The sequence below is a fragment of the Acanthaster planci genome, linkage group LG01, assembly GCF_054643075.1.
Source record: "Acanthaster planci isolate LZ-2023a linkage group LG01, COTS_SCS, whole genome shotgun sequence".
Lineage (NCBI taxonomy): Eukaryota > Metazoa > Echinodermata > Asteroidea > Valvatida > Acanthasteridae > Acanthaster > Acanthaster planci.
The window spans coordinates 39,095,505-39,119,933 of record NC_141777.1 but is presented as its reverse complement, the minus strand read 5'-3'; the positions used below and the strand labels follow the sequence as shown (position 1 = coordinate 39,119,933).

General features: G+C 40.5%; 1 protein-coding gene across 9 annotated transcripts in view; it reads left to right on the top strand.

Moving 5' to 3' along the window:
* LOC110980495 (uncharacterized) overlaps positions 1 to 24,429 on the top strand; it is a 202,728-nt gene that overhangs the window by 19,345 nt on the left and 158,954 nt on the right. For 7 of the 9 annotated variants that reach the window (XM_087146343.1, XM_087146364.1, XM_087146359.1 and 4 more), the window contains exons 1-2: positions 593 to 1,146; positions 4,966 to 5,274. In XM_087146343.1, the coding sequence (XP_087002469.1) occupies positions 1,075 to 1,146; positions 4,966 to 5,274 (381 nt within the window). In that variant the 5' untranslated portion in view covers positions 593 to 1,074. Of the gene's footprint in view, positions 1 to 592; positions 1,147 to 4,965; positions 5,275 to 24,429 lie in introns of those variants that run through there. The other 2 variants (XM_087146347.1, XM_087146353.1) reach the window with 1 other exon arrangement.

Here is a 24,429-nt window from a genome sequence, read left to right as displayed (position 1 = left end):
TGTGTGCTTCTTCGCTTGCGCCCGCTCCTTAATTAGTGAGTGCTACCTTCTAGAAAATGGCGTCGCGCTCACGCTGTTCAAAATTTGCCTTACTGTTGCACAAGTAATTTAGTCATTTACTCCATTAATTTTTAATATCTGTGAAGATCCTTAGCATTAACAAGGCTCACTACTCGGTCGCTCCTTTTCTTTTTCAAAAGAAAAAAGATTGTAGGCAGGTACGTTTATTGAAGACCTCAGATCTTCCTACTGTTTTTATTTTGATGTCGCTACCACATCGCAATGTTAACTTATGTAGGTGCAGTGTCTTGTATTTTTCAAAGCCAAATCAAAAAAGACGTGTTCGTGTTCTTGGTAACCAATTTTATTCTCTCAATCCATAAATTTTTCATCATTTTCACGATCGTCCAAACTTGGTGTGGTCTTCTAAACCATCCCCGAAAAGTTTGGTCGGGAAAGCGTAAACTGGCTAATTCTGTGAACGTTCAAAATGGAGCCCACAGTCGAAACGGTACATTTACTCTGAATAGCGCCCTCTGATGTCGTACTAGCCTCTCTCTCGCGTGTACGTATCGCGTGCAGCTGGCCGTCTGATTATTGTTGACTTAAGCTTGCTGGCGGGGACGCACTCAGAGCTTCAACTAGCCAGAGAAATCAGGTTGTTGTAACCGTTGATGGGCAGAAATCTCGGCCTGCAGTCGGACTAATCCTGGGGAGGGGGCTGGCTCGTGTGTGTTACTGGGTGTGTGTACCAGTGCGGCGCTGAAATGAAGTGTTGTTGATGATCGGACATATCGTCTGCGAGAATCACTTTGTTGAAGTCGCGCCGTGAGGCACGCGGCGTGTTACAGAATCGTCTCTCCGCCCATCAACCTGCCCCGTATGCCGACGAAACAGCTGAACTGAAGTATCTCTTCTCAGTAACTCATGAAAAAACTCGAAAGTTAATTTGAGCCAAACTCTTCTGGAAAAATGCAAATTGACTGGGTAACTTCTGGAGAGCTGTTTTGGATGAACGTAGAAGCAGGTACCGTTTGCCGTTCTTGACTTGAGTGAGTAGGCCGTACCGTTGTCATGGCTTCGGGTGCCAGTAGTGGAGATGATCACGGACCTACCGCCGAGGAAGTCAAGAGTTTCAAGGACAAGGTAACTAGCTACCGCAGCTGGTGGCCCGGAATTTTGTTTGGTTTGGCATTTTAAAGACGAAAATTCATTTGGAGTTGCCATCAATTTGCAAAGTTTGCTTTCAAACTGACTGACTCATGCAGGGTATTTGAAGTAAAAACTTCAAACCTACTGTTTACAACAATTTTAATATTGAAACTTTTTTTACTAGCATTAACCATTTTGAGTAAAATTCATCGGGAGTTTTCAAGCAACAGCTTGTAACATTTCAAATGACAAACCTGAACATAGTTGAGATACCAGTTCATTTCAAATACATGTAATTCATTTTGTTTGAGAAAGGGGGTCTTTTGGGACAGTTTTATCAAGCAAACTTTGAAGAGACTTTGTAGAAATTTGCAAGAGAGCTTGGCTCACTTTGAACCAACAGGTGTGTTAACATTGAGATTGATTTTTATACAGGAGTAAAATCCCAATGCTTCAGACAAAGAGCTATTACGAAAATTTTAAGAATTCTCTACCTTTCTAAACAAGTAATAATTGTATAATTAATGCAGTATCCGCAGACACAAGGACAGATCCAGAACCATATTTTTGGGTTTCAAATTGAGAATTTTTTCATGGAACTGTTCATTGCATTTCCTAGGGATGAGGCTGCATTATGGGCTTTTTACATGGTTTTTGAAGGAAGAGAAATCAAATATAATGATGCCCCCACCCCTTCCTCCCGATCCTCCCTTGTACAGATGTAGAGATCTTCAGTTCTATTTCCTGCTTTTCAATTGCCCATAGTGGTTCACATGTTACAGTTTTGAAAAATGTACGTTTAACTGTAAAGTTATTTATAATTTAATTAGCTATACCTAATGTTTGTTGACCAATTATTTTAAGAGAACTCTGAGCCGATCTGTGAAAAGAAAAAGTCAACCATTTATATGAGCTTAAAAGTTACATAGGTACAGTACAGTAACGAGAAGACTGACAGTCAATGAAGAATGGTTATGTACTTATTCAACATGCACATATGTATTTAGCAAATGTCCCCCAAACTAAAAGTGTAAGTGTGCAAACAGGTGTGGCGCTGTGCCTGAATATTCCAGACAACCACCCCAAGCTTCAAAAAGATCAAGGAATTCTTTCAACGAAGAGAGGGGACAAAATTTGCCAGGGGGGTCCGGGGGAAGGCCAAACTCATCATTTTAAGAAGATAAAAATAGAGGTACTTGAAGGATTCCAGCACCAGGCCACCTTGAATGGCTTCCCTTGTAAATGTCTGCCCGAAAATGACCTGGCCTCCCTGGCAGTAACTGCAGGAAGTAGACTGGTCATCAGAGGTGTTTTTCTCTTTTTTGCCGTTGGTTTGTCAAAATAGTTTGGCCTCATTACTTGTGGCAGGTATTGTGCCCAAACAGGTCAGCAAATTCTTCAATGAAGAGGCTTCCTTTTCTGTCCACAGATTTCATGGTTTGGATTTTTCACCTTCTATAAATCACTGGGGTTTCTTATACTTTTAACAGGTGTTGGCTGGGATTTCATGAGTGGACAAGTTATTGTCAATAAGAATAGAAGCCAGAGTTTCTGCTGCAAAACATGCAGGTGTGTCTGTGAAAGGATGGCACACTCTGCCAAGTAAATGTAACATGGAGCATTGAAAACCTCGAACTGTTGTTGGCTTCAATTTACCAAGCAGGGTCCTTGCTTTGCAATAACTGTCCATCCTCTGTGCTTACAGTATTCAAAATTATACCATGGAATGTAACTGCACAGGTTGGGCGGATTTGTTTATAAAGAAGGGTGGACTTCAAAATGACACTTCTCAGTAGGATAGGTGGTTATTGGGGGAGGGGGAATAAGAATTTGAAGAAGGGAGGGGCCACCTAGATCAATAAAAAAAAATTGTCTTTGTAAAGGCTTCGTACACGGAAGCTGTACTCCAAGCTGGCAGCTTGTTCTGGTGAGCTTAGTGACGTTGCAGTGATTTAGGAGCTACTTGAATTGACAATGCACTTTGATAATCTGTTTGGAAGACAGTACACAGAAAATTCATCAGTCAAGAGCCCTGCAGTTGTAGTCCCCGAAGGCTGAAGCAAAATCCTGACAGTCTCCTTTCTTCAAAGTTACAGTGCTCTTTGCAATGTTTATTTGAACATCCAATTTTTTGTGGAGTCCACAAAGTTTGAAGTCTAATTATTGTGGAAACAAATGTGTCAGGACAAATTCCACCATCGATATGACAATAATTGTACCTGTACATACATGCATTTCGTAAAGAACTATACAGCTAGGATTAAACAGCTACTGTACATGTTCAGTACACCTCTGAGTCAACTTCGGCATAAAAAGCTGGATCAGGATTAACCGAGTTTTTCTTAATTCTTGCCGGGAATGTGTCTCCCACCATGATGAACTAGCTTGAACTGTTGACACAATAGATGTTTGTCACAAGTCATTAAACAAGGGGCTGGGTATGTAAGGTTTCCCAAGCAGCCCTAGACCTTAATTTCCTCTCCTTAGATTCTGGTATCACCCTGGCTGTTTGTGTTGCCTCAAGCACCTGGCTACGTACATGTGAATCATGTAGAGGCATAATAGAGTTGGGTATTTCTGTGTGTGGAGAAAAAAGTTCCTTGTGAATTTCTGCTGATTTTTGCTGATAGGAGACATTCAGATCTTCTGATATGGACCCACACAATTTGGAAATCTTATTGTTTTGATGTATTTTTGGCAAACTCAAGAGTGAATGGATTTCAGGCTACAGATAGGTCTCTGTTGATGTTTTACCTTTTGGCATTTAACACTGATTCTGTGGACTTTGTCTAACCTTTCTCAGAAACAGCAAACTACACTTTTACATTGTCATGATCATGTTGTCACATCAAGGGTCAGTGTACAGCTAGTGCTTAAGATACAGTAGACTTGACATGCACTCTACAGTATGACAGCGTGGTAAACACTTGGTTTCTGTTGTTCCATCACTGTAGTGGATGTTCAGTCGCATGATTTTTGACTGTCAGCGTTCAATTTACACAGACGTGCGTGGAAACGCATGCACCTTCGAAGTCTCTTAACATTCTGGTGTACATGAAATTGCCAGTAGAAATACTCAGATTTGAAACTGTGCGAGTCTCAATGGACGTAGTATGCTTCCTGAAATGCCTTTGCCCGTCATTTTATGTCATGTGAAAAGATTTATTTCAGGAAATTAACTTGCTAAATTGGAGCACCCTTTGTTGTACACACTACTCACCATGTCATGGGCATTGCCAGAAGTTTTTTTTTGGGGGGGAGGGCAAACCACTTTTTTCCTGGGGGAAATTTCTAGGGGAGGGAGTGGGGAAGCACTTATAAAAAGTTATATGCTTAAAACTGATAAATAACTGTGTGTGTGAGGGTTTTGAAGCAAATTTGTAATTTTCATTACCATTCTCTCTTATTTTATTTCTGTTGCTTCCCCGTTTTTGTTTTTTATTTTTCATTTTTTAGGAGGAGGGAGCGGGATTATCGGTGTTTAAATGAAAAGGAATAGTTTAGGATATTTTCATAAAAAATCCAGCTTGAAGGAGTTATTTTAATGTAAGTAAAAGAAATATTTTCCCTGAATTTACTTAACTACAGAAAAACAAGGGAATGCCCACACCACAGTAGGTATGGTGTATTTAGAAACAATCGTTTATGCTGGCTGTGTCAAAATGTTAGGCTAAGACAGGATCCCGCAGAAGCTTCACTCTTTGCTGTTGTTAGATTCTGGAAGATTTGGGATATGTGTTGGTACAAACACAAATTACTTGATCTGACAAATTATTTGTATTTTTTTTTTACTAATTGTCCTTCGTAACACAGTTGGAAGAAATGTATAAACCTACAGTGAATGCAGCGGGATATAGCCCAGCACCCAGTAGACAGCAAGCGGAATTGCGTGATAAAGACGTTATGATGCAGAGGATGCAGCAAGGCATGGCACCCGAAGGTGCCGTTCTACATGGCTTAGCAGCGGCCGCGTCACTGCAGGATGCTGTCATGGCTAGCCACTCTGGGAGGGGTCAAGTCGGGGTGTGGTGTGAGAGGTGCAATAGTCGTCTTGTGGAGCTCAAGAAGCAAGCCCTACGACTTATGATCATGCATCCAGGTCTCATCCGCCTTGCCATGAAGGTAAGTCTGATTGCAGCGAATCAAGAAGCATCTCAACCTTGTTCAGTTTTTGCACCCTTCTTGTTTCAATTATTGAAGTCTTTCAGAGGATCTAGCAATACTGAGGACAAAGAAGAAGACTGTAGTATGAGAAAAGAGAGAATCTGCGCCGAGCAATGGGGGAGTGTTTTTTTGGTACTTACTGCATAGGCGCGCCATGAGGCGCACGAGTATATGTGCGTGTGACGCAGAGCACGCTGAGTACGCGTAACTAATTTACTCTGGCATGTATGGTCTTTGTGTACATGCAGAATGTGTGCAAGAACCCGCTTGTAACCACCTGCCTTTCTTTTCGCTGATTGGGGGTGCACTTCATCTCGGGGCGGATACAGAATCCCTTTTCCCTTCCTTTTTCCAAGCATCCTTTGCTTCCCTTTGCTTGTTTTGCTATTCATTTGAAACTGTCTTGAACTCTGATACACAGGAGGTGATACTTGCTTGGTACTCCGTTTGTTCTCTTTGGTTACCCGTTGGTAAATAGTGATAACATACACAAGTTTTATTTTGCTATTAGTTGCCATGGTGACTAATGTAACCGAATCCATGCTTTTCCCACCGATGGCGTTCAGTCTAATCTACTGTCTGTCTTGGGAATCCTAGAGACCACCTAAATCAACCATCCTGGTGAAGAAAACTGGCTCAATAAATGTAAAAAGTGCTTTGATTTTGTTCAATATATACAAATACACGATAACCTTGGCAGTTGTCACTTTCCATTTGCCTCATGTGAGACAAAAATACAATCACATTCCTTCCAAGGATGGAGCGATTCTGAGTCCCCACTGTACATCTCCTTCCGCTCTATGCAGTTTAATGGTAGGATAATTTGAAGAAAACAAAATGACAAACGATTGCAACTGCGATTTGAGACTGTGATTTTGGTCCGAATCTATCAGGACAGACGGTAGGATAGTGTAGGGACCAAATACTGAATATGTTGTGTTTTCTGAAAAAGGAAAGGAAAAAATATTTGAGAATGTGCTTTGCTAGGCAGACATATTTACCCTTTCATGTACATGTACAGTATGCATATTCAGTGCTTGAGTACAGGTCTGTATGTCTTTGGATGCAATCTTTTTATTTTTATGTAAAATTATTTTTGTTTGAATTGTACATGTAAACATTGAAATTTGGATATTTCATTTACCATATGAACACATACATGTATACATACAGTACATGTAGATCAAATGTCATTAAAGAAAATGTCTTTTATTGTGGAATTGAAAATGCTTACTATTTGGTGGGAGCGTCTGTTTTCCCATGGCAGAGGGTTTTTTCTAGAAATCTAGTGATTCAACTTTCGTGATCTCAGTCCTGTTGATTTGGCCCATTTTCCCTCATGATTAAGAGTGGCCTACAGACCTCAGTACACTGCATGCGGCCATTTAAATTTGGATAAATTGAAAACCAGAATGCCCGTGTCATCATGAAATGCACTCATTTATCGTCCAGCGAGCCTCACTTTTCGTTTGTCTGATTTGACAAGATAATATGTACAGCTCCCCGACAGTGGGTCTACTGTATCTCTATGACTTGGCCTGAAATTTTCTTGTTAAATACCTGCAGTTTTTAAGTGGGTTTTTATTGTTTATTAGATTTAATGGTGTCTCAGGAGAATCAAAATTAATGGTCAGTGGAGCCGAGGGGTTAATTTTTAATCAGAATTCTACTCAAGTTGATGAAAAAGCAAGAGTAATTTTAGCCTTATCTTACAGTGTCGCTAAGATAACAGGGAACAAGGAAGCATATTTTGGTCTCTGGGTAACCATTCAGTTTGACCTTACCTTTGATCAACAATTACTCATAGCAGTATTCAAAGATGTAGGCCAACTACCGGTACTGATCTGAAAACAGTGTCCAACCTTACAATAACTGATTTATGGTCGAACGTCTGTAGTTTTCATTGTTACTTTTTAAAAAAACCTTTCAATCCAACTCATTTGTAGTAAATGTCAGCAACGAGAGTTGATCTACCAAAAAGTCTAATGCAGTTAAGAGCTCGTGGTTTAGTCAACTCTGAAAAAAAGAAAAGAAAAAAAAGAAGCAGAAGAATAGGAAGAAATGGAGCACTTCTAATAAAACCTGAAGTGCCCTCGTCACTGGAATCGTTTTACCCCACTTTTAGTTTCCACAAGAAATCGCCCGTGGATATAATTATATTTGTGTTGGTCCATACCTGCTGGAGTTACCTGGGAATCAATCAACCTTGCTTCCACAGCCAAACACCCAGGATGCTTAAATCTCGATACCGTTATTGGAAATTGGACGCTCGGATTATGACATGTGCCTCCTGGCCACCTTTTTTCCATGGATTTTTAATCTCCCTTCCACATCCAAACTGGAAATTCCAGGGGTAATTTTAAGCTAATTTGTACTGAAAACGGTACACCTTCAGCCCGGGAGGCAAGGTGAGAGAAATAATTGTTCAGGTGAAGAGCGCTTCCACTCACAAGTTGCCACATGTACCTTGGTTGAGTCGGGCAAATTCCATTAGAGCCCAGGCCATCTCAAACTTCAGCCCCTATTAAGGCCAGGAACCTATTACATATCCTTGTGTTTACCTTGATTATTTACTCCAGCGCTCATTAGGGCACTCAGTGCAAGCAAATTGTAAATCCTGGCCCACCTTACTGTAACTGTATTATTTTTGTGACCATTACTAAGCAAACCAGCTCCATTGTTTGTCATTGTACAGGGTAGGTTTATGGTATCACTGGGCTGTTCAAGAACATGGAGCTTGTCTTGGGCCAACACTGTTTGCTAGTGACACGATTCCTTTAATAATCAAGATTGCTGTACTTATTGACACAGGTGTATTTAGCTGGTGTTCGTGTAGGGGCTGAGCAAGCAAGGCCCAGACCATACAACACACTGGCTAAACAAGACTTTTGATTCAGTTGTCATGAGCAGGCACACATATTAACAATCATAGTAATAACAGGAATGTTTAAATTACACTGTGATCCCCTGGTTGCTGTAAGATCAGGACAGTGTAATTCTCAAGATTCTGATGGATGTGCAGGTACATGTAGTCAATCCTAGAATTAACTCAATTGCACTGGATACTTGCATCCAAATCATTAACTTGAACCATTCTGAACCCAAGCACATGCATGATTTCAATGGACCTTAGGTGGTTAGGGCTAGAGATACTGTAGTTATGCTTGGTAATTTCTATTGCTTATTTCTCTCTCCAGTTTTGTTGAGCTACCCAAGTACATGTATCTCTTCCCAGCGGGCCAAATGATTTGAAATTAATGAGGCTGTGCATACCATGTAATAGGCCCCATACCTTTTGCACGTACGCATCGATATATTTGTGAGCACAGAGTAAATTATGATACATGTATTCATGTTGTGACTGTCCACCCACTCGTGTTAAGTTCAGATTCACATTTTGTCTTGAGCACAAACAAGCCTCCTTACTATACTGCAACTGCACTAGGCTCTGCCTGATCACAGGAAATTCCAATTGATGAATTACATTTCCTGAAATGAAAAATAAATTATTGAAACTGTATTGTCCAGATCAGCATGCAGATGATGTACATGTGAAGTTATATAAAGTTCATATAGTGATGAAACCCTCTTTTACTTTCTGTGCATTGTTTAAAGAGAAGCTCCCCATTTTATGCTTAAGCCTGACCTAGTAAAATTCAATGTGATTAATAATTACAAAATATATTCCACACAGGTACAGCTGGGTACACATGTCAAAATGTAAATGGCCTTGGATTAATAGTCTGTTTGAAGTGTTTTAGTTTATATGTGCTTAAGTTAGGAAGGACAGATCTGAAACCGTACCAGTCCATGTCCATCACTCATTTCATCAAAGATATTGTTCCCTCCCCCAAACACTGTGAACTTCTTAAAAGCCATGGAGGTTTTTTAGTCTTCATTTTCATGATGCACTCAAATTTAATTAAATTTTCAGGACTATCCCCCTGTTGTTGACAGAGTTCTTTTTGGGGAGGTATCAAGGCAGGCCATTGTGCAACGGTGAGCGGAGAATGACTCAACTGTTGACAATTTCTCCTCCGAGCATGTAAAAAAAGGGAAATAACTCGGGTCCCATGATCTCGGTGCCATTATGGAGGCTTTGTGTTGGTGGGAGGTTGGGAATGGGGTCATTCTGAAATGGAAAAAAGCACTTAGCAACAGAAGAGAGAGTGTTCTAAAGCGGAAAAGGAACAAAAAGGGACGATGCGTGAATAATTTCTTTGTAGACGGCATTGTTGCATTTGATTCAGAGAGATGTGTCCGATTGGTCACTCACCTTGTTATTTTTTGTGAATATTCTTTTCTTAGGTTTGTGTAGGCTGAGTGGGGACTGTGGGAGGGGTGGGGTTGTTGCCAGACAGTACTCGTTAATCAAATGGAGGCATGAGAATTTTTCCCCCACAAGTGATTTGACTACTTGTAAGTGATTCATTGGGATCGGCAAAGTTGAAGCCACAAATGAGGTTCTGCTCTCAATAGCCTGTTGCCACATAATAGCCAGTCTTGTTGAAAGCTTGTTGGAGACTTGCTGATGTGTACAATGTAGGTACACATACTGCACAGTAATCCATCATGGTTGATGGAGAAATAGGTAATAGGATGGATTGGGTTTTTTTTTCTAAGAGTGGGGTGTGGATGGATATAAGGAGGGGCTGGCAATGTCATTGACCCATTCTGAATACTAACAGGTAAGTCTCTTTTATGCCTGTGAAATGTTTTTCTGAAATGAACTGCATCTGTCGTGCGAACACTGAGTGCCCAGTGAGTCCGAAAAATAGTCGAAGTACTTCATAATTCAGTGGTCCACTTTGGAATTCCATTTCCAGAGGTTGTTGCATTTGTAGATCTTGTGTACACCGGAAAATGTCCAAAACATTTACACAAATTCCTTGGCAATTGTTCCAATCCAAAAATGCTTGTACATTTGTTAGAAGTGTGGCATGTTTACGTCCTATTCTGCCACTAACAAGGTCTTAACTGAAGTGTTTACTCCCCATTTTATTCAACTCAAACTGTAAGCACCCCGCTGTGTTCTTCCACACACCAACCTCGCCCACCAACTTTCTAAACCGCAACCTTCACCACGAGAGAAGCCCTCTTTATTTGTCGGCAAGTTTGGGCCATCAGCACTGCCCATTTTTCATCTCCCAGCCAAGGAGATAATGGAGAGTTGATCTCGGTGGAGTGGGGGAAGTCTTTGAGGGTTTCAACGGTGTCTGTCTCAGAGACAATGGCAGCGATGGGAGGCTCTCCAACTGGCTTATCCCTGATGGAGTTAATAGGGTCTCCTAAAGTCTAAGACACTTAAAGAGGTCAGTGGCCATAGGTATGCAGCGATCCCTGGTCTCAATGATCAGTATTTTCCATTAACCCCTTTTCCCACTAGAGAGAGGGATTTGTTGCTCCGCCAGATACCCAGTGCCTGTAATCAAACAAACTCTTCAAGGGACTCTTGCCAATATCCACAATCTCAAAAGTAAAATGAAAAACCGCACCAAAATTCATCGTGGCTTTTTAAGTGCAGATGTGGGACGCTAATACTCAAAGCCATCAATGGGAGAGTGTGATTTGGAAATTAGGAGCATCGATCCAGTCACAGTTAACAAGGAAGAAAAGAAACAAGTTTAAACTGCTTTTGGTACAGTTTGAGTAGATACAAAATACTGGAGTTTTAAAATTGTATTCTCTAAAAAACCCAACAAAATGAGGCAGGGCCCTGATTTTGGACATGTAGCTTTACTATCTATATGCTTTCCTACCAGTAGATGCAGTATTTTGAAATGAAAAATACCCTGTACCACATGTCCCTTACAGCTAATGAGGTGGGTTTGATGTGTTGGGCCTCCTGAATTACCTAATTGTTATTTTGCCCTAGATTTAGTCCAGGGGTCTTACAACGGCATAAGAATTCTGATCCATGGGCTAGTATATAATGAGAACCCAATCTGAAATGTTCTTAGTCCTTGAAATTCATTCAATATAGATACCATAGTTAAGTGCACACTCATGTTTGCCTGAAAATCTCTGCTGTGTGAAATAAAAACCAAATGGCAGGGGAGACTTTCTCGTCCTCAGATTTTGGCAATTACGCCAAGCTGATGTGCCCCTCAGCAGCAATCAGGTGCAGAACAGACGTATTTTTGCTCAATGACAAATGGCAAATGAAGAACAAGTGCAACAGATAAATGATTTCCTGAGTGGCGTGGGGAGGGTTGAATAGAAACATCTTGTTCAGGTCAAGGTTTGGTCAAGAGGTTGCATTCCTTCCAGCTGCAAACGTAGAAATGGTGCACCTGCACTTTTGTTCACTGAACAGAGAGGGTCTTTTTGTTAGAGAGTTGAATTTATGACTGTGCTGCTCAAAGGGAAAGGAACTGGACATCAAATTGACCAATTATCTCAGTCCGAAACCTCCAGAAGGTCCAAGGATGTATGTCGTTCTTTGGTCCACTCTCTCCCATAACAATATTCACTCCTACATGTAATTAACTTAAATTTTGACAGTTACCCTCACCAGAAAAATTAAGGAGCCATGATTTATGGTAATGATTTCATATTTTGTGATCTGCAAAAACACCAGTTTGGTTTGCCAATTGTCGACCAGCACAGCTGCTCAGTGATGAGCTGTCATTCCAATTCTGTGAATTGTAACTTTTAAGGGTTAGAGCACAGAGTGCCATGGTTAGCTGTGGAGGCCCACATACTGTGCTATTTGACAGAAACAGCAGGATTTGGAGATCAGAGGTTTGAATCATCAACACATGCATAGGCATGCAGTTTAACAGATCACAAAAAACCACATAATTTCTCAGTTCTTCACACATTCCATGGACATAAATCACATTTATATTACCTTTGTCACCAGTCAGCCCCACATTTTTTCTTGAGAAAAACCTCAAAATATTTGGACAGCTAGGCCACTGTTTATAAACTGAACATTTTGTACTGTACATTTATGTTTACAGTATTTCTTCCCGAGCAGTGTGACGTCGACAATACTGCCTATTGCACATGTACAAGCGTGTTACAAACTTTTTTTTATTATTAACAAATGCCTCGAAGAGAAGAGAAATGTGAGATGGGAAGGGGATGCAAGCCAAATATTATCTTTGCTTGTCGTATCTGAAGTCTGACACATTGGCTCGTGAAACTGAAAATGTTTATGGTTTAAATGTTGGGTTCCACAAGTAGGTATATGTATCAGTATAATGTGCATATGTACATGTAGCCTGTTGTCTGTGCAACATTACCAGATAAATTGCCGTGTGTACCATAGTTACAGCTGCATAAATGTGGGTTTCTTTATGATAGCCTCATTCAAGATAATGGTGAAAGAAAAATGCTAGCTCCTGTAGCGAGATACTCTTGGCCGTAGGTATTGAGTACCTGGACTGAGTTTTCCTAAATACCCCGGTACAAGAGAGGTAAATCTCTTCTGCCTCTCAGGACTCCAGTACATGTATTTGTGCGGGGTTTTCTTATACCAACATTATTTTCAGAGCCCAGCTTTCAAATTGGAGCAAAAAAATGTGGTAGCTGGTTCAGCTTACTCAATGATTCTCTTGTTTCTGGGGTAACTACATGTAATGAAAAAAAAAACAGTGTGCTAAAATGAATCTGATTCTTCTCCAAAATATTTTTAACGATTGGCGAGTAATCTTATTTGGTCTTGTATAATTTTGTTTGTGCATGTGTAAACCATACAGGAGAGAAACACCAGTCAGCATACATGTAGATACGACAAAAATTGCTGTAAGGCCTAGTTAAGCACTTCAAGTACTTAATGCCATAGGTAGTAGTGAGTTATTTTTAGCATCTTTTGTATCATCCTCTTTTGTAAACTGATGGCCTAGAGACTGTGTTGCTTCCTGTTCTTTTAAAGGTTAGTTTACATACATGAAGAGTTTGAATTGTTGCCTCTAAGTGATAGGAGAAATGAGTAGTCTTACACTCAACCCTTCAAGATGGCCTAATGGAAAAATGTGTTTGTAATCAACTCCAAATTCGCCAGGCTTTGGTCCTAAAATTGCCAGGGCCCTAGGGAATACCCACAACATTAATATCATCTGTCACTGTCGCCAGGAAAATTGATTTCAGAAGTAAAAATGCAGCTTTCAGTGCTCACCATGAGTATCCTCAGCAACTGGCAATGACAGAGCAAAGTCTTTTAAACTGAATCATCTTTTTCAAAAATGGGACTGTTGTAGTCAATCAAATTCAAGTTGATGTACGAGGGCAATAAACACTGATTTCTGCCGACTCAATTTTACCCAATGCTGTCCAAGATTTTTGAAATCCCATGAGGCCATTCAAGAAGATTAAGTTTGTCATCTGAGCACTCGCTGTATTTATCATTTCATACTGGTTTGTTTTTATTTCATATTATCTTGTATTTTGCACCTCTCTGCTGTGAACAAAGAAGACGTAGCCTTTTTATTTCAGCTTGAAACCATTCATTCCTGAAAGCTTACCCCCTCTGGGTGTTGCCTGTAAAACCCGAAGATAATTTTTGCCCTCCCCTTGTTCAGGAGAATGGAAAAATAAACAACGTTGAGTAAAATGAATCAAGAGATAAAGTTGCCGCACATGGTGGACAGTGCCCACACATTGAAAGGCATCGCTTCTGAAAATAAATAGGCTTACCCGCTATGTCTCAGTGGAATAGAAATTGAGTTTCTGTGTGTAGCTGACCACAGACTCAGAGCTTTCTTTTTCCTTTAAAAAAAAGGGATTGGAACTTTTTATGCATCAACACTGTGCTTGTTGCACATCAGGCACACAACGAGCCGAGAGTGACAAAATTGTAGGTTGTTTTTAACTTTTGGTGTTTGCTCAGTGAAGATTGAATTTTGCAGAGTAAGGGTGGGGCGTTTAAAGGAGAAAAGTTCTAAATCCGTGTATAGATCTTCCACGTTTAAACAGAATCATTCCTTTTAGAGGTCTGACTTAAATTTGATTGACACAATCTGGCGTTCTTTTTATTGTTACATGTAACAATGCCTGTAAAATGTAATCTGATTTCAGAACACTTTACTGCTTGGCCATATCAAAGGAATACCATGAATTCATCACCGGAACTTTGTGTCAACTATTTACATGTAGGCTACATGTATGTAGTAAATCTAATCTACATTGTCACAATATATGCAGATTTATGTACATTGTACATGTGTATGTAGGTATGCATTAAAATTGGAGTAAGTTCAGCCCTGTCCCAGCTTTGGGCATGGGGGGGGTGCTACCCGGTACATTACCAGCTACATGTAATTGATTATGTTGATGCTTATGGTTTTCTCTAATGGGGGGAGGGGGGTGCAAACTGCTTGCCAGGGAGAGAGCCCGGCTCCTCTGCTCCCTTCCCTTAGGCTTAGTGAAGGGCTTCTTAATGCTTCTACTGTAATGATTCAGCAATTAAAAAAATGCAATAAAAAATATTTTAATCTTAATAATCTAATGGCAAAGGGGTTTGTTTCTGTGACAAACACTGCACAATCTACAGTGCCTTCCTAGAATTTGATTTGAAGAACATGAAGTGTAAACATTTGTAGCTTGTCATCCCCTCCATTAATCCAGTAGCTCCACCCCCTCCTATATTTACATGTTACAGTATGAAGTAGGGGTAAAAGCATGACCAAGCAAGCCACATTTCTGTTGTGGGTTACAATTTCAGTCAATTTTGAAATGAAACATACTTTCAAGAATTGCCCTGGCCATATGTCAGAAATTACAGCAGACTTTAGTGGGGTACACTATGAATGACATTCCTCCTTTACTTTTAAGAGGAACAGAAAGGAATTTGTCTGGGTGACAATTATGCGAACCCCTACCTGGTGAAACTTGTCTGGCATCTGTCCGTTGACAGAAGTCTACCTGACATCCGTTCCAGTCAGACCCCAAATCAATTTCTGCACCTGCAGAAGTTTGTCACCGGGTTCCCTTCCGTTTGCCCGGCCAATTTCGCATCCCAGTCTCAGGGGACAAGGGCGCAGGACAAAATTGAAATCAATAACATAGGATGATTTCCCCGTGACAGAGCGGATGGAGGTTGAGGATTCTGAGGGGTATGTTGGTCTGTGTTGTGTTAGATGTGTTGGGAGGGGGGTGGGTTGTACTTTCAGCTCTTTGGTTGGTTGCCAAACAGTTTTTTGCAACAACATGCAGTGTTTGGGTTAGCAACCAACTGAATTGGATGATCTGTATTGAGAAGTGGGCCTAAACTTCGAAAATTTTTCTTATGTATGACACCAATCAGGGTTGAAGATTTTCTGACATACATGTACATGAAGTGCCCTTCCCAAATACCGGCAGGTTACATAATCTTACCTTTGGGCTGTTAAGATTACACCCTGTGTGTCTATATCTATTCCTATTGCATGGTATTTCTCTAAGAACACTTATGTTTTGAGACAAGAGGTAAACCAAAATGGTTTATTGTCACAATTTATACCATGGTGAATATTAAGATCAAATTTGCATAGATACGTGGCGACAGTATACATTGTTGACTCTTAATGATTGCCAAAATAAAGATGAAGTGACTGGCTGGTTGTTTAGGGGATCCTTTCTCTTCTTTCCGCTCACTTCTTGACCTTTCTCCCCCCAAAAATCCTCGTTTAAATTTTGCTGTTAAGGAGAAGGAATGTGAAAATTTCCACAAGAACCCCAAACAGTATAACTTACGGTTTCTGAGGGCAAGGGATTAATAAATATCATTAAAAAAAATAGGTCCGAGGCCTATGTCTGTAAGCACTACGAAAACCATCTCTGCCCATATCAAAGCTGAGCTCAGAACGTGACCACATTCTTCTTGCTGCAGTCAGGTAGAATCTGTCTCTTGCTCCCCTGAAGTAACTGAAACAATGTTAAGTAATCACCAAGATGCGACAGGCAAAAGGTTAAACGTCAGTGCTGAGGATAATGAAATGAAACCCTCCAAATTACACTAGACCTCGTCTACTTGAAGAGGGGATAGACCTAGATTTTCTTGCCTCCGTACTTGGAATGAATTGGACGAGGTGAAACTGATTCTAGTCTGTTCTGTCTGAATGAGAACACAGGGCTGTGTTCCCCTCCCCCCCAGACCTGGTTGGGAATTATTTTCTCATCAGGTTGGTAATGATAGTGCAGGGCCCATCCAATTGTAAGTGACGTTACCACATGCTATCACTCCAGCAAAGGAGTTTCATGTACAGTATGTGTTAGAAGGACTATTGCAGTGGTAGTGAAAATAATGGAGAACAGAACTCAAGGCTTAGGCAAATGTTGGTGCATGATCTCCAAAACACATGGTGGAATGCACATTTAGCTACCAGCCAAGTTCAGAGGCAAAAACAAAATGTCCACTTCGGTAAAAGTCACTCTGAAGTTCAGTGTAGTTGTTCCTTGTCTCGAGCCTTAAACTGTAAATCTTGTTTGTCATTTGGAAGAGCAGTATCTGTAATTAAATTGCTATGTTGACATGTCAAATTTTGATTGTAATTGACGAATTTTTTGTGTAGTCACTGATTTCTAATATTTCTTCTTGAAACTGATACCTGCAAACTGTACATGTATCAGCAGTCAGTGTCATCAGAAAAAATTGGTTGTGAAATACAAATTAGTAACATTCAGTTGAACGTGACTAAGGTGAAAATGTAATTTGGTCTGAACTGTTCATTTCTACCTTGTGGCTTTTATGTGGGATCTCAAAAAAATAATACTTCCAGTGAAATATAAAAACATTGACATTGCTTCTTAACGCAGTTGTTTTCTTATGAAACAGATTTAACCAAGAAAAAATGTTTGTTTACTGATTGGAGTCCAAGCCACGACCTTTTAGTCAAAGTGCCCTGCACTTTATCTGGTGATTGACCGCAGAATAAAACAATGCAAAGCTGATGCATGGGACACTAGGAATAGATGAAATATTATTGCAAATCAAGACACTTGAGTCCAGCTATTACCTGTATCTGATTCCACGGTGCATTGCCTGCTTGAGGATCGGTTCAATGATCCCTGCATACATAACTACAGCAGGCTACAGAAAGTTCATCATGATGTCAAAGTGAATGGACATAAGATGACAGATTGAGATGGAACATGAACAACAGGGATTTCTCCCTTTTTTCATAATGAGCTGTTAGAAGTATCCATGAAACACTTTCTTCATGACATTTACATGTAGGCTGTGTTTGTCAGGACTTTTGTGTGTGTGTGGGGGGGGAATTTGAATAAAACCAATGTTGAGATGATTGTCAATTGAGTCTTTGATGAATTCTTAGTTGTCTTCCATTTTAGATTGTGCCTTGCAGCTATTTGTGGTATTTTTCCCTTCTCTCTGGATTTCCTCCTGGGTGAAAATTTCCCAGCTGTATAATTTGTGGGCTTTTATGCAACCCGAAGCAGGAAAGTGCACAACCTCTGTCAGGGGGACATGTCTGGGGAATTGGATGACCATTGTGCAGTTTGATTGTATTTCCACCAACACCGTATTGTGCGGCATTTGGCAGGGCAAATACTGCCTACAATGGGGCTTGTTTGTTATGGACTGCATAGGGGAAATGTCTGGGTCTTAGGGAGAGAGCAGCAAATGTGATACTCGGGGCACACTATCAGATGTCAAAAGGCGTATCAGCTGTGGGTAGGTGACTGGCCCTGGGGTTGGTGTTTGGCAGCCAAAGAAGGCTCCTACTAGATTAGAAAAATTGTTACTCAGAATTTAAAGGTTGTTGCATTGATGATGTGTATTGTGGAATGAAAATGTTATCCTGGTGAATCACTTGCCCTCCACATTTTTAGTCTCCATATTTACCACCCGTACCTCAGAGGTACTCCACCTGCTGGTCTGGTGCAACATTTTACATCATAATAGATGGATTGGAGGCAAGGAAAGGAGTAGGGCAAGCATCTTTGGGAGGGGGGAGTGGCTTTGTTATGATTGCAGTCCACTTGCAGGTTCTTGGTTGTTTAGGTGGGTAATGTTATCGTAACTTGTTCAGGGAAGTGGACTCCAGAGATACCAGCAATTTACAGGGACTTACAAATGAAAATATTTGTCTGAACCTGGTAGGATTGAGCCAAGAGGCTCAGTTTTACAGAAATATCTCTCCCCTCAAGTGTTCATCGATTAGCTGTTGGTTTACCTTAAATCCTGTACTGATAAGTATGCACATCATCTGCCAGATACCAGGAAGGCTGAATTTTTAAAGTGAGGGGGAGGCATTTGTGTGACCATCATGCACCAGGCCCCAGTCAAAAAAGGGGGAGGGAGGGGAAGTATGGCCCCTGGCCCCCCCTGCTTCTTCTGCCAGTGCTAGGTGCTTTTTAAAAGTAAAGCTGTATGCTGTTAGTAATAGTACGGTATGTAGAACTTTGATGACCTGACCCACGCAACCCATATCATGCCTGTATGAGTTAACATGTACATGTACATGTACGGTATGCCGATAAACTACCGGTATTCTTCTTGGCCCACATTTGACAATCAACATAGCCCAAAGCAAATGCTGTTTTTGTTTTGATAAGAACAAATGAAATGTAAACCGATGTAAAATGTTTGAAAGTTCAAAACCACAAAAGAATGTTGACAGCACATGCCATGAAGTCAGATGCAAAAAGGTCAGAAAATTTTTGTGGGCACCAACTGACTGGCTGTCAAGCCATGAACCAGTTGAGAACATGAAGATTAATGATCTTGAGTAGACTTGCAATGCTCGTGAACATTTCTCATGAAAGTAGATTTGCTGATTGGATTTCACTATTATTTATCTTCAACAAATTGCTGGGGATTGCTAGGCCTGCCTGACACTTGGAATCCCCAATTTCAACCTAACATGTGTCTCGTAAATCAACACATCGAAACCTGCTGCTGAACCGTGAACGAAAACTCTGCCTGCGGAATTCTTTCAGGTCTTGGCAAGACTCTGTCTGGTTTCCTGTCTCAGTGATCCATCAACATGGCCACAATTCTTTGGCTAAAGAAATGACATTATTTTCCTTCTTCAACATAGGATACCCAATGCCATAATATTTTGAATAATTGTTGTCATTCCAAACCATTGATAGACTTTCTGACTTTCTGTTTATCGTCAAGTCACTAACGGTAGAAGTAATGAGGACCAGGTGTGTGCTTGTCTTCAAATCTGATATTCAAGCAAATGTTTCCGGTGATTATGTAGAGATCTAATGTGTAGGCCTCTCTATTCAGTATTACTGGCATTTTCATTTTGTACCAGTATCCTGTGGCAAATTCATTTATATGAATTCTCTTGTAGCCTTTGTTCATGGAAAGGTACACCACAGAGTATTTTTTCTGTTTTATTTCCTGTAACTGAAGACCTGCTGCCAATGAAAAGTGACTAATGTACCAAATTCAGAGCTAGAGGGGCTGCGATGAAAGACTATGACTGACCATGGAGCAAATGACCATCTGAAGGCTGAGTAGATTACACGGGCAAAAATATACAGCCCAGAGGAAGGTTACAACCTGTGCCAATATACAACGTTTACCTGTGACTAGGAGCACAGAGAAACAAATAAACATTCAGAAATGAAATCCCTGCTCTGAGGAAAATCCAATGGGCAGGGGATATTTGGGGGATGGAATTTGAGAAAGTGGATATCCGGGCTGCATTCCTCTACCCCTCTGGCATGATGTCTATCGAGAGAGCTGTTGGATTTATAATGTATTTGGAAGATTACACACCCTTGCGTAATGCAATGTAGCTGGTAAATTGGGCACAGCAAACCATGCCTTGATAAGAAGAAACATACATGTACATCATGTACCTGCCAAAATGCGGGAAGATGGTTGAATGCACGCTGGAGCATACCGCTGTTTTTCCCTCTCCCCAGTGGCATTTTTAGCTTAAGCAGTGGCGTAGCCACAGGAGGGCCTGGGGGGCATGTGCCCCCCCCATAAATTCCCGGTTCCCCCCCCCAAGTGCCCCCTACTAAAAAAAAGGATGAATGGATACTGAATAAGGTTAACAAAATCTTGTCCCCCAAAGCCACACCACTGAAAGCTGAGGCCCCCCCGTAAGGTACTGGTGCCCCTTTGTGCCCCCACCAGTAAAATCCTAGCTACACCACTGAGCTTCAAATGACAATTTGCTGAACAATTCAAGGTAAAGAGTCTTTATTACTGCATTGTTGTACAGACAGTGTACTCTAGCCTCTATATTGATATCATTTAAAGGGTGGCAGCAATGAATTTTTCTTAGACACAATTTTTCTGCAATTTTATAGTCTCCTCAATGCATGTAAGTTATGACTTTTAGGTTAAATGTACACGGGATTCACCTGCATATTCAAAAGTATCCATACTTTTATGAACAACTGAGGGTGCTGTTGCTGTGAGGTCATCCAGGGAAGACATGGTCCAGTACACAGATTTTAACCTAGAATTTACTCATCAAATACATTTCTTAGAGAGGCTTATTGCAGCGTATTCGCGTAACAGTGAATCACCATGGAAGAGGTGAAACTTTAGGTCAGCTAAAAAAGTCGGCATTTTTTTTTGTTGGGGGCACAAACCGATGTAACGTTGAGGTTTGCTTCCCAGGATGACATCACAGTTTTGCTCATGAATATGGGAATCTCATTAACATAAAACAAAAAAGGTTGCCAAATACCCAATACAATAGTGAAAAAAGGAAACATGAGGTTAGCTGAGACAAGAAGGTGCGTTTTGAAGGTTAGTATTGAATTAAATGTATTGCAGTGACCCTTGAAGGACTCCGGCATACTATAAACATAAACAAAAAGCAGTTCTCATTCAAATAGGTTGGAAAAGCACTTTCCTACTGAGAAAAGAATGCAGTAAACAGGAAAGCCAGTCTAAATCACTGACTTACATGTACATATAAGCACCAGGTTTAGTAACTGAAGCAGAAGCCCTGTTTTCCTCTCCAGCTTTCTCTTCTTTCTTTCACCCCAATTATTAGCGTTGTCATCATCCACCATCTGTGAAAAAACCATTCCCATGGTTTCACTTGTCCCTTTTATATCTGCACTCCCCCCCACTGTATAACATTACCAACATTACTCCTGGCTTTTTACATTTTTTGGACTACACTTGCCATGTCATAAAAGAAGATGCCTAAAAATAAACAATGCAAAGAAAGAAAAATGGACAGACAACACCCGCATGCCAAGTACTATGAGCTCATAAAATGCCTCCTTGAGTGAGATGTTGCAGGCCACTTTGCCTCATGCCAGGCATATCGCCGCCAATTACATGGGTATTCTGGGAATCTCTTCGCTTGTCTTGTCTCGGCTGGCAGCCCTCCCGTGTTGTCTCAGTACACAGAACACAGCCTCCTCCATCAGGGAACCTGGTATGAAACAGGGTCTTCTTATCCACAGCAACTCTGGGTAACTTTATCTGGATGAGACCAACTGATTGGAAGTGGTGTCAAATGTGTCGTAGGGATTTTCAGTGTTCACAGACATGTACCTGTCCTTCAAAGGAAAGAATTGAACAAAAATCAATTCAACATTTGTGTTTGTTGTAAGTTTTCAAGGTTGATGTTATTGAAAATTCTACCTGTAGATCGGCCTAATCAAGACAAATGAATTAGAATATAATGTGAACATGTAAATGGTTTAATCATGAATATTGCCCTTCTTGAAGGCTAAAAAGTTGGAGTCCATTTCTGTACATGTTCTACATGAGTAATCAGTTTCTTAAAATGAACAAAAACTGAGATCATGAGAAAACTCAAGCATCCAATATTATAAATTTAACAAAAACTTAAGACATCGATATTAAGTTGTCTTATGTTGGAGATAAAACTTTTTAATTGTAATTTTATAGTAGGTTTTGCCCTTACACCTTTCACATGGTAATTTTCATTGTGATCCCATTGCAAGAATTGCAAGAAAAGGTTTGCAGTTACTATTGTCAGTTTACTCGTTTCTCAAGTAGCCATCCTAGATCAAATTTACCCTGCATATAATTTTCTCCAAACAGTTTTTCTTGGGTCAAAATCAACCTTGAAAGTTGCCCAAGTGAATTGGCTGTAGTTGTTTTCGTAAGTATCCAAATCAGACTACTAGTAGCTACGGGTTCTTGAGGTGGTTGAAATTCAGTCAAATAGCGCTGAATTCCACACTGCTCAGTCTTTTGGTGCATGCAAGACCTATCATCTCAGTGAGCATAACACCATCAACACAAATTGGTTTACATGGGGCTTTGGAGGAAGGCCTCCCCAAATCACAATAGGCATGTCCCAGACAAAGGGTTGATCTCTGGATAACAAGATTGATCTCTGCCCTATTCCACCTTAATACCCTGCACCCCCTCCACAAGTCTGGCACCTCCCTAGTTAATAGTCGTTAATTGGGCCATGCTCTCATTGTGCAGGGCAGACCTAATCCCTCTTAATACTTCCTGTGGTACTTGGGCCTTAACTCAAATGGGAACAATGGGACCATAGTCCTGGTTGGATGGTAGGAGGCAGTGTTTGGTGGTGTAATGGGTACCGCTGTGCATGTTGCCTTGCAATGAGCATCTGTGGCTAGACTGCCCTGCATACCTCCAGACTCCAAACAAAGACCTGAAAATATTTCCAGTCAACATGTTTTTAGTAGTATCCAGTTAATATTGTAGGGCTCTAGGAGAATTAAAAGGGAGAGTGGAGTCACTCTGTTGTAAAGTTGATCAGATTTTGGGGTCATTATGTTAACAGGGAGGGATGCACGCAAATTTAGTTTATTTAGATAAAAATTGAATTTGAGGGAACATTGCGCATTCCTTCCCTGGTTTTCTGCACCCCTGTGGTAATTGCTCTTCGTGTGTGACTGGAGCCGGTGAGAGAGACGGTTTTATGAACATTTTCATGAAATTTACTTGTATGTATTCCATGGAGGATTTTGCATGGTAATGATGGTCCATTGGTGGGAACTCATCACATACACATGTATGCTCATACCGGTTTCTGTGTGTTGGTCGGAGCTGTGCTGAACATGCATGTCCAACTGATGTCTTAATGTACCCTTGTGGGCTGTTAAAGGTAGTGTACATGCTGACTTATGTTACCAAAGTTCAAGAAGGCATTAATCTGTAAAGAAGTTACCAGGTTCTCTTAAAAAAATAATCAAATTCCATGACCTCCCTTTTTCCTTAGGAAGGTCCCACTTACTATTGTGAGGCTTGCACTAGCAACTGATTTATAACTGTGCTGACAACTGAAGGTTTTGGAGTAGTTTTAACAAGGTACCCAAGGGCGTCAGAATTAACCAAACTCTTCTCTCAATACAATTTGTTGTTGTTGAATACCTTGTCACTTGCTAGAGTAGTTCAAATAGATTGCATGTATGGGCATCTGGAATCTACCCTATCTTTCCTTCCAATGTAGAATTTTAAATAAACTCTTTCCTCAAATGAAAACAAAATTATGGTAAAAATAAATCAGTAGAAAAGTATTAATAGAGTTTTACTTCTATTTTTTTTGCACGGATACTTTCTCCATGTTGTAAAGCTTGCTAAACAGATAAAGCTATGTGACATAACAATCTTTGACTGATTTCAAGTGAGGATCAGTACAGAAACTATCATCAAAATATCAGTACACCTGGGCAAAATACAAGTAGCAGGAGTGCATTTCCTTGTTAACATATGATGTCCATGTGAACTTGTGCTCGATTATGTCCTTCGCCTGTCTGTAAATATTTCCCTATCTAGAGATGCTTCTTGTAAGCTCTATTTCTGGCCTATTTAACGAATGTAGGTCTATTCAGGCTTAGTATCTGTATCACAGACACACCGAGCCTGGACAGGCAGGTTTGATCCATAACGGATTCTCGAGGAAGCCCCGTCACAATTTTTTTTTTTGCCCAAGGAGGAATTGGAGCAGACATTGAGCAGATTTTTCTCACTCCAGGAATTTCTTTCACACCACTTGGAAAGTGAACAAACATGCAAGTCTTTCACAAACAGGCTGATATCTTCTTGCAAATCTACAGACTACACACTTCTCTGAAAAGATGGACAAGGCAATGTGAAGTACTAGGATGTTTAAGTCCCAGACATTCGGGATGTCATCCTATTCAGATTTGTTTGGAATCATTGACATAAAGTGTTTCGTTATTACAGTTCAGCAACCCCACATTTTGATGCATGGTATATTTCTT